At 39.8% G+C, this 15,705-nt stretch overlaps 1 protein-coding gene across 1 annotated transcript; it reads left to right on the top strand.

The window, feature by feature from the left end:
• The first annotated feature begins 4,894 nt into the window (after positions 1 to 4,894).
• Positions 4,895 to 6,016, top strand: LOC132519426 (heterogeneous nuclear ribonucleoprotein A1-like). Its single transcript, XM_060147350.1, is given in 1 exon segment — positions 4,895 to 6,016. A coding segment is annotated over 1 exon segment (1,122 nt).
• Positions 6,017 to 15,705: the final 9,689 nt, after the last annotated feature.

Raw genomic sequence — 15,705 nt, forward strand, 5'->3', positions numbered from 1 at the left:
TAAATACAAAGAAAACATATTAAAAGCAGAAAGGGAAAAATAACACACAAGGGAATCCCCATAAGGTTAACAGCTGATCTTTCATCAGAAACTCTGTAAGCCAGAAGGGAGTGGCAGGACATATTTAAAGTGATGAAGAAGAAAAACCTACAACCAAGATTACTCTACCCAGCAAGAATCTCATTCAGATTTGATGGAGAAATTAAAAACTTTACAGACAAGGAAAAGCTGGGAGAGTTCAGCACCACCAAACCAGCTTTACAACAAATGCTAAAGGAACTTCTCTAGGCAAGAAACACAAGAGAAGGAAAAGACCTACAATAACAAACCCAAAACAACTAAGAAGATGGGAATAGGAACTTACATATTGATAATTACCTTAAATGTAAGTGGATTAAATGTTCCCACCAAAAGACACAGACAGGCTGAATGGACAAGACCCATATACATGCTGTCTACAAGAGACCCACTTCAGACCTAGGGACACATACAGAAGGAAAGTGAGGGAATGGAAAAAGATAGTCCATGCAAATGGAAACCAAAAGAAAGCTGGAGTAGCAATTCTCATGTCAAACAAAATAGACTTTAAAATAAGGACAATTACAAGAGACAAAGAAGGACACTACATAATGATCAAGGGATCGATCCAAGAAGAAGATATAACAATTGTAAATATTTATGCACCCAACATAGGAGCACCTCAATACATAAGGCAAATACTAACAGCCATAAAAGGGGAAATTGACAGTAACACATTCATAGTAAGGGACTTTAACACCCACTTTCACCAATGGACAGATCATTCAAAATAAAAATAAAAAGGAAACACAAGCTTTAAATGAAACATTAAACAAGATGGACTTAATTGATATTTATAGGACATTCCATCCAAAAACAACAGAATATACATTTTTCTTAACTGCTCAAGGAACATTCTCCAGGATAGATAATATCTTGGGTCACAAATCAAGCCTTGGTAAATTTAAGGAAATTGAAATTGTATCAAGAATCTTTTCCGACCACAACTCTATGTGACTAGATATCAATTACAGGAAAAGATCTGTAAAAAATACAAACACATGGAGGCCAAACAATACCCTACTTAATAACGAAGTGATCACTGAAGAAATCAAAGAGGAAATCAAAAATTACTTAAAACAAATGACAATGGAGAAACGACGGCCCAAAACCTATGGGATGCAGCAAAAGCAGTTCTAAGAGGGAAGTTTATAGCAATACAATCCTACCTTAAGAAACAAGAAACACCTCGAAAAACAACCTAAAGTTGCACCTAAAGAAATTAGAGAAAAAGAACAAAAAATCCCCAAAGTTAGCAGAAGGAAAGAAATCATAAATCCCAGATCAGAAATAAATGAAAATGAAATGAAGGAAACAATAGCAAAGATCAATAAAACTAAAAGCTGGTTCTTTGAGAAGATAAACAAAATTGATAAGCCATTAGCCAGACTCATCAAGAAAAAAAAGGGACAAGATTCAAATCAATAGAAGTAGAAATGAAAAAGGAGAAGTAACAACTGACACTGCAGAAATACAAAGGATCATGAGAGATTACAAAAAGCAACTATATGCCAATAAAATGGACAACCTGGAAGAAATGGACAAATTCTTAGAAAAGCACAGCATTCTGAGGCTGAAGCAGGAAGATACAGAAAATATAAGCAGACCAATCACAAGCACTGAAATTGAGACTGTGATTAAAAATCTTCCGACAAACAAAAGGTCAGGACCAGATGGATTCACAGGCAAATTCTGTCAAACATTTAGAGAAGAGCTAACACTTATCCTTCTCAAATTCTTCCACAATATAGCAGAAGGAGGAACAGTCCCAAATGCATTCTATGAGGCCACCATCACCCTTATACCTAAACCAGACAAAGATGTCATAAAGAAAGAAAACTACAGGCCAAAATCACTGATGAACATAGATGCAAAAATCCTCAACAAAATACTAGCAAACAGAATCCAACAGCACATTAAAATGATCATACACCATGATCAAGTGGGGTTTATTCCAGGAATGCAAGGATTCTTCAATATATGCAAATCAATCAATGTGATACACCATATTAACAAATTGAAGGAGGAAAACCATATGATCATCTCAATAGATTCAGAGAAAGCTTTCGACAAAATTCAACACCCATTTATGATAAAAACCCTGCAGAAAGTAGGCATAGAGGGAACGTTCGTCAATATAATAAAGGCCATATGTGACAAATCCACAGCCAACATCGTCCTCAATGGTGAAAAACTGAAAGCATTTCCACTAAGATGAGGAACAAGACAAGGTTGCCCACTCTCACCACTCTTTTTCAACATAGTTTTGGAAGTTTTAGCCACAGCAATCAGAGAAGAAAAGGAAATAAAAGAAATCAAACTAGGAAAAGAAGAAGTAAAGCTGTCACTGTTTGCAGATGATATGATACTATACATAGAGAATCCTAAAAATGCTACCAGAACACTACTAGAGCTAATCAATGAATTTGGTAATGTAGCAGGACACAAAATTAAGGAACAGAAATCTCTAGCATTCCTATACACTAATGATGAAAAATCTGAAAGTGAATTTAAGAAAACACTCACATTTACCATTGTAACAAGAAGAATAAAATATCTAGGTATAAACCTACCTAAGGAGACAAAAGACCTGTATGCAGAAAATTGTGAGACAATGATGAAAGAAATTAAAGATGATACAAATAGATGGAGAGATATACCGTGTTATTGGATTGGAAGAATAAACATTGTAAAAATGACTCTACTACCAAAAACAATCTACAGATTCAATGCAATACCTATCAAACTACCACTGGCATTTTTCACAGAACTAGAACAAAAAATTTCACAATTTGTATGGAAACACAAAAGACCCTGAATAGCCAAAGCAATCTTGAGAATGAAAAACGGAGCTGAAGGAATCAGGCTCCCTGACTTCAGACTATACTACAAAGCTATAGTAATCAAGACTGTATGGTACTGGCACAAAAACAGAAAGATGGATCAATGCAACAGGATAGAAAGCCCAGAGATAAACCCACGCACATATGGTCACCTTATCTTGGATAAAGGAGGTAGGAATGTACAATGGAGAAAGGACAGCCTCTTCAATAAGTGGTGCTGGGTAAACTGGACAGGTACATGTAAAAGCATGAGATTAGAACACTCCCTAACACCATACACAAAAATAAGCTCAAAATGGATTAAAGACCTAAATGTAAGGCCAGAAACTATCAAACTCTTAGAGGAAAACATAGGCAGAACACTCTATGACATAAATTACAGCAAGATCCTTTTTGACCCACCTCCTAGAGAAATGGAAATAAAAACAAAAATAAACTAATGGGACCTAATGAAACTTCAAAGTTTTTGCACAACAAAGGAAACCATAAACAAGACCAAAAGACAACCCTCAGAACGGGAGAAAATATTTTCAAATGAAGCAACTGACAAAGGATTAATCTCCAAAATTTACAAGCAGCTCATGCAGCTCAATAACAAAAAAACAAACAACGCAATCCAAAAATGGGCCAAAGACCTAAATAGACATTTCTCCAAAGCAGATATACAGATTGACAACAGACACATGAAAGAATGGTCAACGTCATTAATCATTAGAGAAATGCAAATCAAAACTACAATGAGATATCATCTCACACCAGTCAGAATGGCCATCATCAAAAAATCTAGAAACAATAAATGCTGGAGAGGGTGTGGAGAAAAGGGAACACTCTTGCACTGCTGGTTGGAATGTGAATTGGTACAGCCACTATGGAGAACAGTATGGAGTTTCCTTAAAAAAATACAAATAGAACTACCATATGACCCAGCAATCCCACTACTGGGCATATACCCTGAGAAAACCATAATTCAAAGAGTCATGTACCAAAATGTTCATTGCAGCTCAATTTACAATAGCCAGGAGATGGAAGCAACCTAAGTGTCCATCATCGGATGAATGGATACAGAAGATGTGACACATATGTACAATGGACTATTACTCAGCCCTAAAAAGAAATGAAATTGAGTTATCTGTAGTGAGGTGGATGGACCTAGAGTCTGTCATACAGAGTGAAGTAAGTCAAAAAGAGAAAGACAAATACCATATACTAACACATATATATGGAGTGTAAGAAAAAAAAATGTCATGAAGAACCTAGGGGTAAGACGGGAATAAAGATACAGACCTACTAGAGAATGGACTTGAGGATATGGGGAGGGGGAAGGGTAATCTGTGACAAAGTGAGAGAATGGCATGGATATATATACACTACAAAACATAAAATAGATAGCTAGCAGGAAGCAGCCGCATAGCACAGGGAGATCAGCTCAGTGCTTTGTGACCACATAGAGAGGTGGGATAGGGAGGGTGGGAGGGAGGGAGATGCAAGAGGGAAGAGATATGGGAACATATGTATATGTATAACTGATTCACTTTGTTATAAAGCAGAAACTAACACACCATTGTAAAGCAATTATACTCCAATAAAGATGTTAAAAAAATAAAAAATAATAGGTAGCCTACAGCTGTATTAAAAAAAAAACTCCAACTAAAATAATAATGTCTAAATGACTTGAAACTATTGATCATATCTATAGTTCTGTATAAAATAATGGGCATGCACAATGCACATATGGGATAAAATTGCCATAAGTCCTATTGGACAACCTAGAATTGACTTTCAGTCCTTGCCAAGCATTCTACTAGACTAAGCCCCTAAAAGGAAAGAAAGAACTGGGGCTTTTAAGATCTGGCATCGAGGGACATGATGGATCCAGGCCAGCAACGTTACTTCTTAAAGGAATAGTGTTCTGCTTTCTGCCTGTGGATGCCACCAAGTAAGCATCGTTAAAGTCTCCCCCGTCTACCGCTGTCATGTCTAAGTCAGAGTCTCCCAAAGAGTCCCAACAGCTGTGGAAGCTCTTCATCAGAGTTTTCAGCTTTGGAACAACCAGTGAGAGTCTGAGGAGCCATTTTGAGCAAAGGGGAATGCTCATAGACCGTGTGGTAATGAGGGATCCAAACACCAAGCACTCCAGAGGCTTTGGGTTTGTCACATATGCCATTGTGAAGGAGGTAGACGCAACCATGAATGCAAGGCCACACAAGGTGGATGGAAGAGTTGTGGAACCAAAGAGGGCCATCTCAAGAGAAGATTCTCAAAGACCTGGTGCCCACTTAACAGTGAAAAAGATTTTTGCTGGTGGCATTAAAGAAGACACTGAAGAACATCACCTAAGAGATTATTTTGAACATTTGGGAAAAATTGAAGTGATTGAAATCATGACAGACCAAGGCAGTGGCAAAAAGAGAGGATTTGCTTTCATAACTTTTGATGACCATGACTCTATAGACAAGATTGTCATTCAGAAATACCGCACAGTGAATGGTCATAACTGTGAAGTAAGGAAAGCCCTTTCAAAGCAAGAGATGGCTAGTGCTTCATCCAGCCAAAGAGGTCGAAGTGGTTCTGGAAACTTTGGTGGTGTTCACTGAGGTGATTTTGGTGGGAATGACAAATTTGGTTGTGAAGGAGACTTCGGTGGTCAAGGTGGCTTTGGTGGCAGCTGTGATGAAGGTGAATATGGTGGCAGTGGGGATGGCTATAATGGATTTGGTAATGATGGTGGTTATAGAGGAGGTGGCCATGGTTACTCTGGAGGAAACAGAGGCTATGGAAGTGATGGACAGGGTTATGGAAACCAGGGCAGTGGCTATGGAAGGAGCAGAAGCTATGACAGCTATAACAATGGAGAAGGCAGAGACAGCTTTGGTAGTGGTAGTGGAAGTAATTTTGGAGGTGTCAGAAGCTACAATGATTTTGGCAATTACAACGATCAATCTTCAAATTTTGGACCCATGAAAGGAGGAAACTTTGGAAGCAGAGGTTCTGGCCCCTATGGTGGTGGAGGCCAATACTTTGCCAAACCACGAAACCAAGGCGGCTATTGCAGTTCCAGCAGCAGCAGCAGCTATGGGGGTGGCAGAAGGTTTTAATTACTGCCAGGAAACAAAGCTTAGCAGGAGAGGAGAACCAAGAAGTGACAAGGAAGCCACAGGTTGCAACAGATTTGTGAACTCAGCCAAGCACGGTGGTGGCAGTGCCTAGCTGATACAAGGAAGACATGTTTTAGACAATACTCATGTGTATGGGTAAAGAAACCTCAAGGACTGTATTTGTGACTAATTGTATAACAGGTTATTTTAGTTTCTGTTCTGGGGAAAGTGTACAGGATTCCAACACAGGGTTTTAGTGTAGTTTTTTTTTTTGATTTTTTGTGTTTTTTTGCATCCATGCTGTTGATTGCTAAATGTAATAGTCTGATCATGATGCTGAATAAATATCTTAAAAAAAAAAAAAACTTGTGGAAATCCAGATATACCTGATCCCCTGTCTTAAATTCCCTTTTTTCTCCCTTCACCACATTCACTCATACTTGTCTGACGATGCTGAGTTCAGATGTCACCTTCCTTTTCCACCCCTACATCCTTAGCATGGGAGGGGTGCCCTTTACCTACACTCTCACACACACACCCCTACGCTCAGCCCCGTCTTCACACATGCCACATTGAGCTGTGACTGTTGACTTGCCTGCCTTTTCCACCCGATGTCAGACCATCCAGTTTATTCATTTCTGCATCCCTAATGCAAGGCTTTGGTATAAAAAGGAGAGATGCATGGAGGTAATGACCAACCCTACAAGGACCACAGTGTCTGCCAACTGTGTGAGGAAAACCTCCATCAACGTCATCCAGGTTAAATGAAGGACATCTTGAGCCATGGTACCACTATGCTAAGCCTGGCACCATACTTGACAAGTGGTAGGTTTTAAATCAAGTTTTCTTGACTACATGAACAAATATTTGAACAAACAGATGAATGAACGAACAGCTGAACAAAGGGATGAATGAATGGTTTTCACTGAATCTCTGGCTTTACCATGAAGTCTGTCAAAAAAGGAGATAAGACATTACTTTAGATAAAGCACCAGTTGGAAAACACTGGCATAGATTAGTAAAAATCGATGAATCCAAGTCCCTCAGAATAACATAAATAAGGTGAAAAAAAGAGAGAAAAATGTATATGCTTGGGGAAGGTAGTTTCTATGTAATGCTAAATGTGTGCATGAAAATGCCTTTTCCATCCCCTAAAGAAGACCATTTTGGTATTTGAACTTCTCTTTACAGAGAGATCAGTGACCCCTGTATTGGTGTGTTATATGAACATTGCAGTTAATATATGGAATTTGTGCTGAGCATGGACAGTGCTTCAAAATAACATGTGTGTGGGGGAAGTGGGCAATTTGGTTCATGCTACATAAAAAATAATAATAAAAATAAAGGAAACAATGAGGATTTTTAGTCCCATCTCAAAAAGCTTGCAGGTACATTTACGATTGACACCCATATGACACTGATGGGGTACATCACTCCAATTATATGATAAAGGTCTTTATTCTTCTCAAAGCAATTAAGAAAAAATGTCACAATAAACAAATGCTTCAGTGGGCTAAAACTCTCTCTATTTGAACCACTTTTTCTTTTTTAAAAACTCAGAATTCACTCATCAGATCTAGAAAAAAAATCCATCTATAAAATTGGCAAACATCTTGGAAATGCACCTCCCTTCTGAAACCTGTTTGCTGAAAGGAGAACAAGGGAACATAATTGTCTGGCTAAAAAATCCCCTTAACAAAGATGATTGGAAAGCTTTTCTGTATTTCCTAAACCATTTCTCCTCCAGTTGGGTTTTGGCCAACCTTGGATCTATAAAAGCTGACTGTTGGCTTTTTAATCATTTTATGACTCAGGGTTGCAGTAAACATATTTTTTGCGTGCAGTCTTTATATTTGTTCATTTATTCATTGACTCAGAAAATGTTGTTTTCCAATTTTTCTATGTTCCAGTCACTGTGCTGGACACTTAAGAGGCTATGGTGAGCAAAACTGATGTTTTTCTAGCCATAATGAATCTTATAGTGGGGGAAAGGGGATGGTGATATAAAATACAATCACACAATTGACTAATGAATAACCATCATGACAGGCTGCAGAGTTCAGCATCAAAGTATAACAAGGGGTCTTAGCTAATTGGCCAGCCTGGGTTCACTCCTCTGAGAGGTTATATACTTGTTGGGATCTAAAGCATTAATAGTTTCAATAGGCAACGAAGTGTTGAGAGAGTGTTACAGGTGGGAGGGTGGGGAGGGGGGCGTGTGTGTGAATGCCCCTGGAGAAGAAGTTTTATCATATTCTTTCATCTGTGTCTACATGCACCAAATAGTTTTTGAGCACCAACTACTTTCCCAGCTCAGTTCTGTCTCAGCCTTCAGGGACCATAAACCAGTGGGGGAGAGAGGGGCTGGGATCTGTCTCAGGCCTAAGGAGCATCACAGTCTAGCAGAGGAGACCAAGAAACAGGGCAGAGTTCCAGTCTCAGGGACATGATTTCTATCCTTTTGGAACTTAAGGGGCAGTGCTGGTTGTAAACAGAGACTAGAAAAATCGAGAAGCTTAATAGGATCCTGTCTCTGAACTTGGTGACACAGTGCCAGCCAGTTCCCACTTGCCAGAGGTGTCAGCCCCATAGTACCCCTGTTTTATGGAGGGGTTGCTTGGGGTTCTCACTGAGCAGACTCTTAGGTCTACCTCTAATATGTTCCCGTGAAGCGACTTAGTTAAGCTCCCAGATGCATATATGCAAGGTGTCCCGAAGCAGAGAATGAGTCTATCCCAGCTTGACTGGCCCTCGTTTATGTGCAAAGAAACCCCAAGGATCTGGAATAACAAAAATCTCTGCTAAGAGACTCTTAAGTATCAAAGTGGTCTCCTGCTGCAGTGAGACTGTTACCTCCTTGACTATTCCTTAGATTTATTTTTTAAATTTTGTTTAATTATTATTATTATTATTTTGTCCACGCCACACGGCATGGTTGGATCTTAGGTCCCCAACCAGGGAGTGAGCCTGTGTCCCCTGCAGCGGAAATGAGGAGTCTCAACAATTGGACCGCCAGGGAAGTCCCTAGATTATACTTGAGGCATTAAATCTTGGAAAAACACCAACTTTCAAGTTCATCAACTCTTCAAGTTCTTCCTCTTATCCATTGATATGTTCAAAAAATTAGAGTAAGAATCTCACCCCTTATTTCAGTAAGGTTTTGGAACAAAAATCACTGTATGCTTGATTTGGGGTATGTGGCAGGGATTAATGCCTGTCATTCCTACAAGCCAGGCTCTGCTGCTACAGGGCTCTGCTGCAATGGCCCACACTGCAGACTTCCCTTGTGGGTGCATGCCTTACACCAGTGTGGCTACTCTCTCCTACTTTGTTGCCCTGGGTCCTTTGGGCCTGTGTCTGAACACATAGGCGGGAAGAGGAGTGTCAAGATTGCAATTAAGTCAAGTGATAAAACTAGCTGTCACTTACTAAGAGCTACTCTGTGCTAGTGTTCTTGTATTAACTCATTAAGTTTTCAGAATGATGCAATAAGGTAGTTATAATTATTCCCATTTTAGAGATAAGAAAACCGAGGCACAAAGAGGTTAAGTAACTTGCCAAAGTCACACAGAAAAAAGTAAGTGAGTTAGAAATTAAACCAGGTGGTCTGACTCCAGAGTGTGCATGGTCCCTACCATGCTGCCTGGCAGAACACTGGCCAGCATTTATGACAAAGCCTGAGGCTCTGGTTTACATGAGGTTGGGTTGCAGACTTAATGAGGGCTTGAGCTGGGGCTTTTTTGTTGGCAAGGAACAAAGACTCACTCCAGTTGGTTTAAGGAAGTAGAGGTTGGATAGTTTAAGAATGAAATGAGTTGGCGGAAAAGACAGAATCTCACGGACATCATGAAAAGTTGTTTTTGATCTCACCACACTGACACTGCAGGTGGACTCTGTGTAGGGCTGCACAGTGGCTCCATGCACCTTGGCAGGGAAAGTTATAGATCGGTGCTTACTGCTTAGGTCGCCTAGTCTAACTCACATTTTTTGAGTGTCTACTACCCTCTTGCCTCTTAGCATCATGCCTTGTGCTCTCTGTTCTGTTCCCATCACTTCTTATTCACAGTTCCTGATCCCTGCCAACCTGGGGTACACATAGCAGCAGCCAGAAGCTGCGGATGTCCCACCCACACTCCCTGGCCCACACTGTGCTCACCTGCAGCTCAAGTGGACAGGGTCTCTTGAAGGCTGACAGCATCCTTCCTCAAGCACCTGCATCTCTCTGCTTGTTCACCTGAGGCTTTCTCCAGGTGGGCGATCATTGAGCCCACCTGCAGAGCACCCTACAGCGGCACCCCTATCCAACAAGGGTTGGGAGTTTAGAGAAAAGTACCCTAGCTCCTCACAGGTGGATCCATTACTACCAACTCAGAGGGTACCCAGGAGAGGGTGGACAGGTGGGAGTGCTTCAGGAAAAGACAGCATAGATCCAGAAGGAAATAGAAAGGAAACCAAAGTTAGTTATGCACTTATCTTGGGTCAGGAGTTTTAGCGGCCAGGGTGATGTTTTTATACACATTTATGCAGATTAAGAAACAAAGGTGCAGGGCTGGTGCCTAAGGACCCCACAGCCACTATGCAGGGAACTTAAATATAGTTCACTACAGTCATTTTTTCCTCCTGTGGTATCAGGCACCAAGGGACAGATAAAGTCAACATGTCAAGGACTCAATAGTTACAGATATTGAACAGATTGAAATGAATACCTTCAAATGAAAACGCGCAGGTGAGTGAGGTGACCCGCAGGGGCCTGTTTCACAAAACTGACAAATGTCATGTGCCTCCTTTACTACGTTCTCTCAGAGAAAGCAGCCCAAATCTCCTCGCCACAGAACCAGCACTGTCCTACCCTAGATCTGTCAGTAAACGTCAATTTGGTGCCAAGAAAATAATGTAACACTAACAATTTTTGCTTGACAAGCATTCATGACTTTCAGGAAAGAACAAAAAAAATCTTACTATTCACCTAGAGTCTAGATTTAAACTATGAATAAAATAGCTACAAAAATGAGGCAAAAGCCTGGGGTGGGGAGGACAAAGGAAATTAAGAGAAAAACAAGAATACCTACTTTCTGTATGCATGGATATGATTAGGTCAATTAAGTTGGATTTTTTTCCCTTTATTAGTGTTGGTGTCTGGAACACAAGGGGAGTGGCTCAGATCAAACCAGGGAAAAGTAAGACCCGCGCTGTGAATAACCCATTAGCAGCAAGACTGAGCTATGGAGCTGAGAGGAGCAATATTTAAACAATCCTCTAAAGTCTGAAAACTCCTGCACCCACATTTGATTGTGTTACAAGCATATTCTGACCTCTCTGGTATGACAAATACAGGTACTCACACACACACATAGAGATACACATTTCCAGATGCACATTGAACACAAACACAAGTTTGAATCTCAATAAGACCCACCATCATGGGCAAAATACCTGCTCTGTGTAAGGTCCTTTGGTTATTTTTTTGTTTGTTTTTTATTCATTTATTCTGACAGCAAACCTGTGAAGCAGGGGGGGATTTTGTTCCCATTACATAAATGAGGAGACTATGATTTATAAAGTAAGTATCTTCACTGTGGTTACCCAGGGAAGAGGTAGCAGAGCTGATATTTCCAACTAGGCACACTGACCCCAAATCCAGAGTTCTCTCCAGCCCACGACATGGCTCCCAGGGGATGTGCTCAAAGGGCGATTGCCAACCATGTTCATTCATCTATTCAACCACTGTTGATGGCACATTTAGTATGCTTCTGCCAGAGATCATGGCTTTGGAAACAGGCACAGTCCTTCTCTGTATTCATTTGTGTTATCCCCTTTCGATCCAGAGATTTTTTTAAAAAACTGCACATTTGGGGATTTATAATCCAGAGGTAATATAAAGAGTGATGGGTATTGAAAAAACAATCACACTGAGCTCTGGCCAACAGTGGGGCTGGTGAAGACTCCATGAGGTGGTCATAATGGCAGATAAGTGAAGGATGAGAGTTAAGCTGAGCAAGTGGTAAAGCTCCAGGTGGAGGAGACAATTATACAAAGTCTTAGGGATTGCAATGTAAAGGGCATTATAAACCATGTTAAGGAGCCCGGAAGACATTATAGGAAGAGTGGGTATACCTGCCGAGGATAGAAAGTCAAGAAGTGTCATCATCACGTGGAAAATTCTAGAACTTCACTGCTGCCTGACGTTAGCCATTTGCTGAGAGCTTCCCAGAAGTATCCTGCTTGAAGTTAGGGTTTAGAATGTTGGGGTTTGCCAATCTCAAGGAGCCCCCATGTAATGACATGGTCATTTTGAAAAGTATTACTATGACAAGGCAGTTTTGTTTTGGAAAGTGATAGAGTATTGAAAAGAGGGAGTTGGTTGCACAGAATATGTGATTCCAGCACAGAAGATGCCCTGACTGACTCATGTGACTAGTGTTATAAGCAGGTTTATGTCAATAACAACTGCTGCCATTGAGTAAAAACCCTGTGTGCCAAGTCAGATAATATACTCTAAATACTATAGATGCTATATACTCTACACTGTAGTCTATCCATGATTCCTCACAGCAACCCTCTTGGAAAAGTACAATTATTCCTGTTTCAGAGATGAAGATAATACTGAGGCTTAGAAAAGTAACTTTTTCAAGGTCACACAGGTGAAGCCTGAAATAAAAATTAAATTCCCATCTGTCTGACTCCAAATGCCACACTTCTGCTGGTGGAAAAAGGATATCATTAATTAATAACATTTTCCTTTACTGCCTTCCAAGCAAGCTGCCACAGCTCTCAGTTCAATGTCCCAAAGAGACTCTCCAACCTGACTGTGGAAAATATTGGCCACACACTTTCTCCAAACAAATAAATGCTTCAACATGGTGGATTCCTCCTCTGGTGCTTGAGTGTGACTCCATTCCCAGAGTTTCGTCTCTCTTGTGGGGGTAACAGAATCCAACATCTGTTCCTGAAAGTGGGCAGTAAGCTCTGTAGCATCACCCAAGCCTGGGCAAAACCTGGGGCTTGACTAAAATCAGGCAGCCAGACCAAACTTGCCATTGGAAAAGTTCAGACAGCCAGTGTCACCAAGGTTCCTTTGGACCAACTATCACCAGCCCATATGTTAGGTTCCAGGGATGTGAAAATGAACCAGCCCTAGGCATTGCTCTGGAAGATCTTATAATCCAGTTGGAGAGACAAGTACATACATAAATATGGACAAAGTTGAGTGCTTTGCCGGAATTCTAATCAATGTGCCCTGGAAGCCCAGAGAAGGGGCTTGGAACTCATGTTGGAGAGGGTGGAGAAGATCATGGCTGAGCTGAGCCTTGGGAAATGAGGAGGAATTTCCCATCTGGAAAAGAGGGGCAGGAAGGAGCTCCAGGGAGGTGGAATGGCATGAGCAAAGTCATGATGTAACAATGTCAATGTTTTCACTGTTGAAAGGGAGAGTTAGGCTATCGTAAGAGATGAGGCAAGCCGGGCTAGCAGGGCAAATATTGGACAGACATATGTGCTAGGATCAGAAGCTTGTTTTTTTGATTTTATACTAAATATGACAAAGGGAAGAAAAAACTTTGCAAAAGGCATATACATCAAGTTTCCATTTAACCTAAGAAAATTTCACTTGATAATCTTCCTCAAGTTTCTTTTACTTTATTTTGTTTCACGTTGTGTGCATTCCTAGCTTTCTTCTTTTCTTCCCTCTTTAGCATATATTTTATTCTCTACAAGGCTGTAAGTTCTTTGAGGGAAGAATGTGTGTATCTTACTCATCTTTGTTTTATTACAACACTCGGCAGAGTGCTTGGCATGTAACGAAGTACTTCATAAAAAGCTGAAAGAATTGAAATGAAGGGTGAATTTCATTAAGCCCAGGTTAGAGGTTTTAGGAATGCTCTTTTCCTAATTTTCACTACACCACATGACTTATGTATGATTATTTTCCTCTCTTTATGCATAAATAAATTAGAGGTCAAGGATGACAAGTAACAACCCCAGGGCCACAAAGGCTGTGTGCATTTACTAATGTATAGAAATGTCAGGACTTAGCCTGGGTGGGTGTCATGACAATGACCATGTTTTTAAGCATTTTGCTATATATGTGACCTCAGGTAGGAAATCCTGGGCTCAATATTATCCTGTACACACTCATTGGCAACCTCACTGAAGTGAGAAATCAGCCACAAATGGATCTTTGAAGGCAAAATAAATCAAAATAAAGCATGCACAGCTGCCTATGCACTTCTCTAAGGAGAATCTCTTGGAACCATTCTCTTTGGCTGTGGAGATAGACAGACAACGTTAGGTAAAAAGATGCCTGAGGTTTGACTACTGATGTATCTACTTCATCATTGCATGTCAAATTAAATAAATATAATTAGATTTGCACCAATAAACTGTCAGGGCTTTTTGTTCCAGAGAAATTTGTGCTGAATGCATTTGGTAGTTTGAACGCTTACAACATGTCTGTGCTATGCTGGGTGTTGTGCCTCATTCAATTCACTTAATAAATTTGTGTGTCAACTTCATTTGTACCCAGCCCTGAGCCAGTGTGATCATACAGAAATCAATAAGACAAAGAACAGGAGTACATATGGAACCCTGGCTAAGGGTTTGTGGATTTTGCTTATCTTTTTAAGAAACAAACTCTTAGTTTTGTTGATTATTTAAATTGTTTTTCTCTTTTCTGTTTCACTTATTTCTGCTTTAATCTTCATTATTTCCTCTCTTCTGCTTTTTTTGGGCTTAGTTTGGTCCTCTTTTTCTGGTTCCTTGAGATGTCAAGTTAGGTTGTTTATTTACGATCTTTCTTGTTTTTAACTGTAGGTGTTCATCACTATAAACTATAAACTTCCCTCTTAATACTTCTTTTCCTGAATCCCATACGTTTTAGAATGTTGTGTTTTCATTTTCATTCATCTTGAGATATTTCTTAAATTCCCTTTTAAAAATTTTAAAAATTTTCCTCTTGACCTCTTTGGTCAAGAATATGTTGTGTTGTTAACACATATTTATGAATTTTCTTACTGTTATTTATTTTTAGTTTCATTTGATTATTGTCAAAAAGATACTTGGTATAATTCTGATCTTTTAAAATTTGTTAAGACTTATTTTGTGGCCTAATATGTGGTCTATCCTGTAGAACATTTCATGTGTTCTTGAGAAGAATGTGTAGAGGCACATCTCATTTTATTGTTTTTGCAGGCATTGTGTTTTTTACAAATTGAGGGTTTGTGGCAACTCTTCATCAAGCAGGTCTATTGGTATGATTTTTCTAACATTATTTGCTTACCTAGAGTCTCTATGTCCCTTTTTGATAATTTTTACAATATTTCAGACTCTTTCATTATTATTATATTTGTTACTGTGATCTGTGATTAGTAATCTTTGATGTTATTATTGTAATTTTGGGGGGTGCCAAGAAATGCACCCATATTAGACAGTTAGCTTGATAAATGTTGTGCGTGTTCTGACTGCTCACCAACTGGCTGTTCCCCTGTCTCTCTCCCTCTTGTTGGGTCTCCCTATTCCCTGAGACACAACAATATTGAAAGTAGGCCAATTAGTAACCCGATAATGGCCTTGAAGTGTTCAAGTGAAAGGAAGAGTCAATTGATGCTGTAACTTTTATTGTTGTCTTAGTTTAGGAAATTGCCACAGTCTCCCTAACCTATAGTACCAACACCCTGATCAGTCAGCACCCATCA

This window comes from Lagenorhynchus albirostris, chromosome 4 (genome assembly GCF_949774975.1).
Source record: "Lagenorhynchus albirostris chromosome 4, mLagAlb1.1, whole genome shotgun sequence".
NCBI lineage: Eukaryota > Metazoa > Chordata > Mammalia > Artiodactyla > Delphinidae > Lagenorhynchus > Lagenorhynchus albirostris.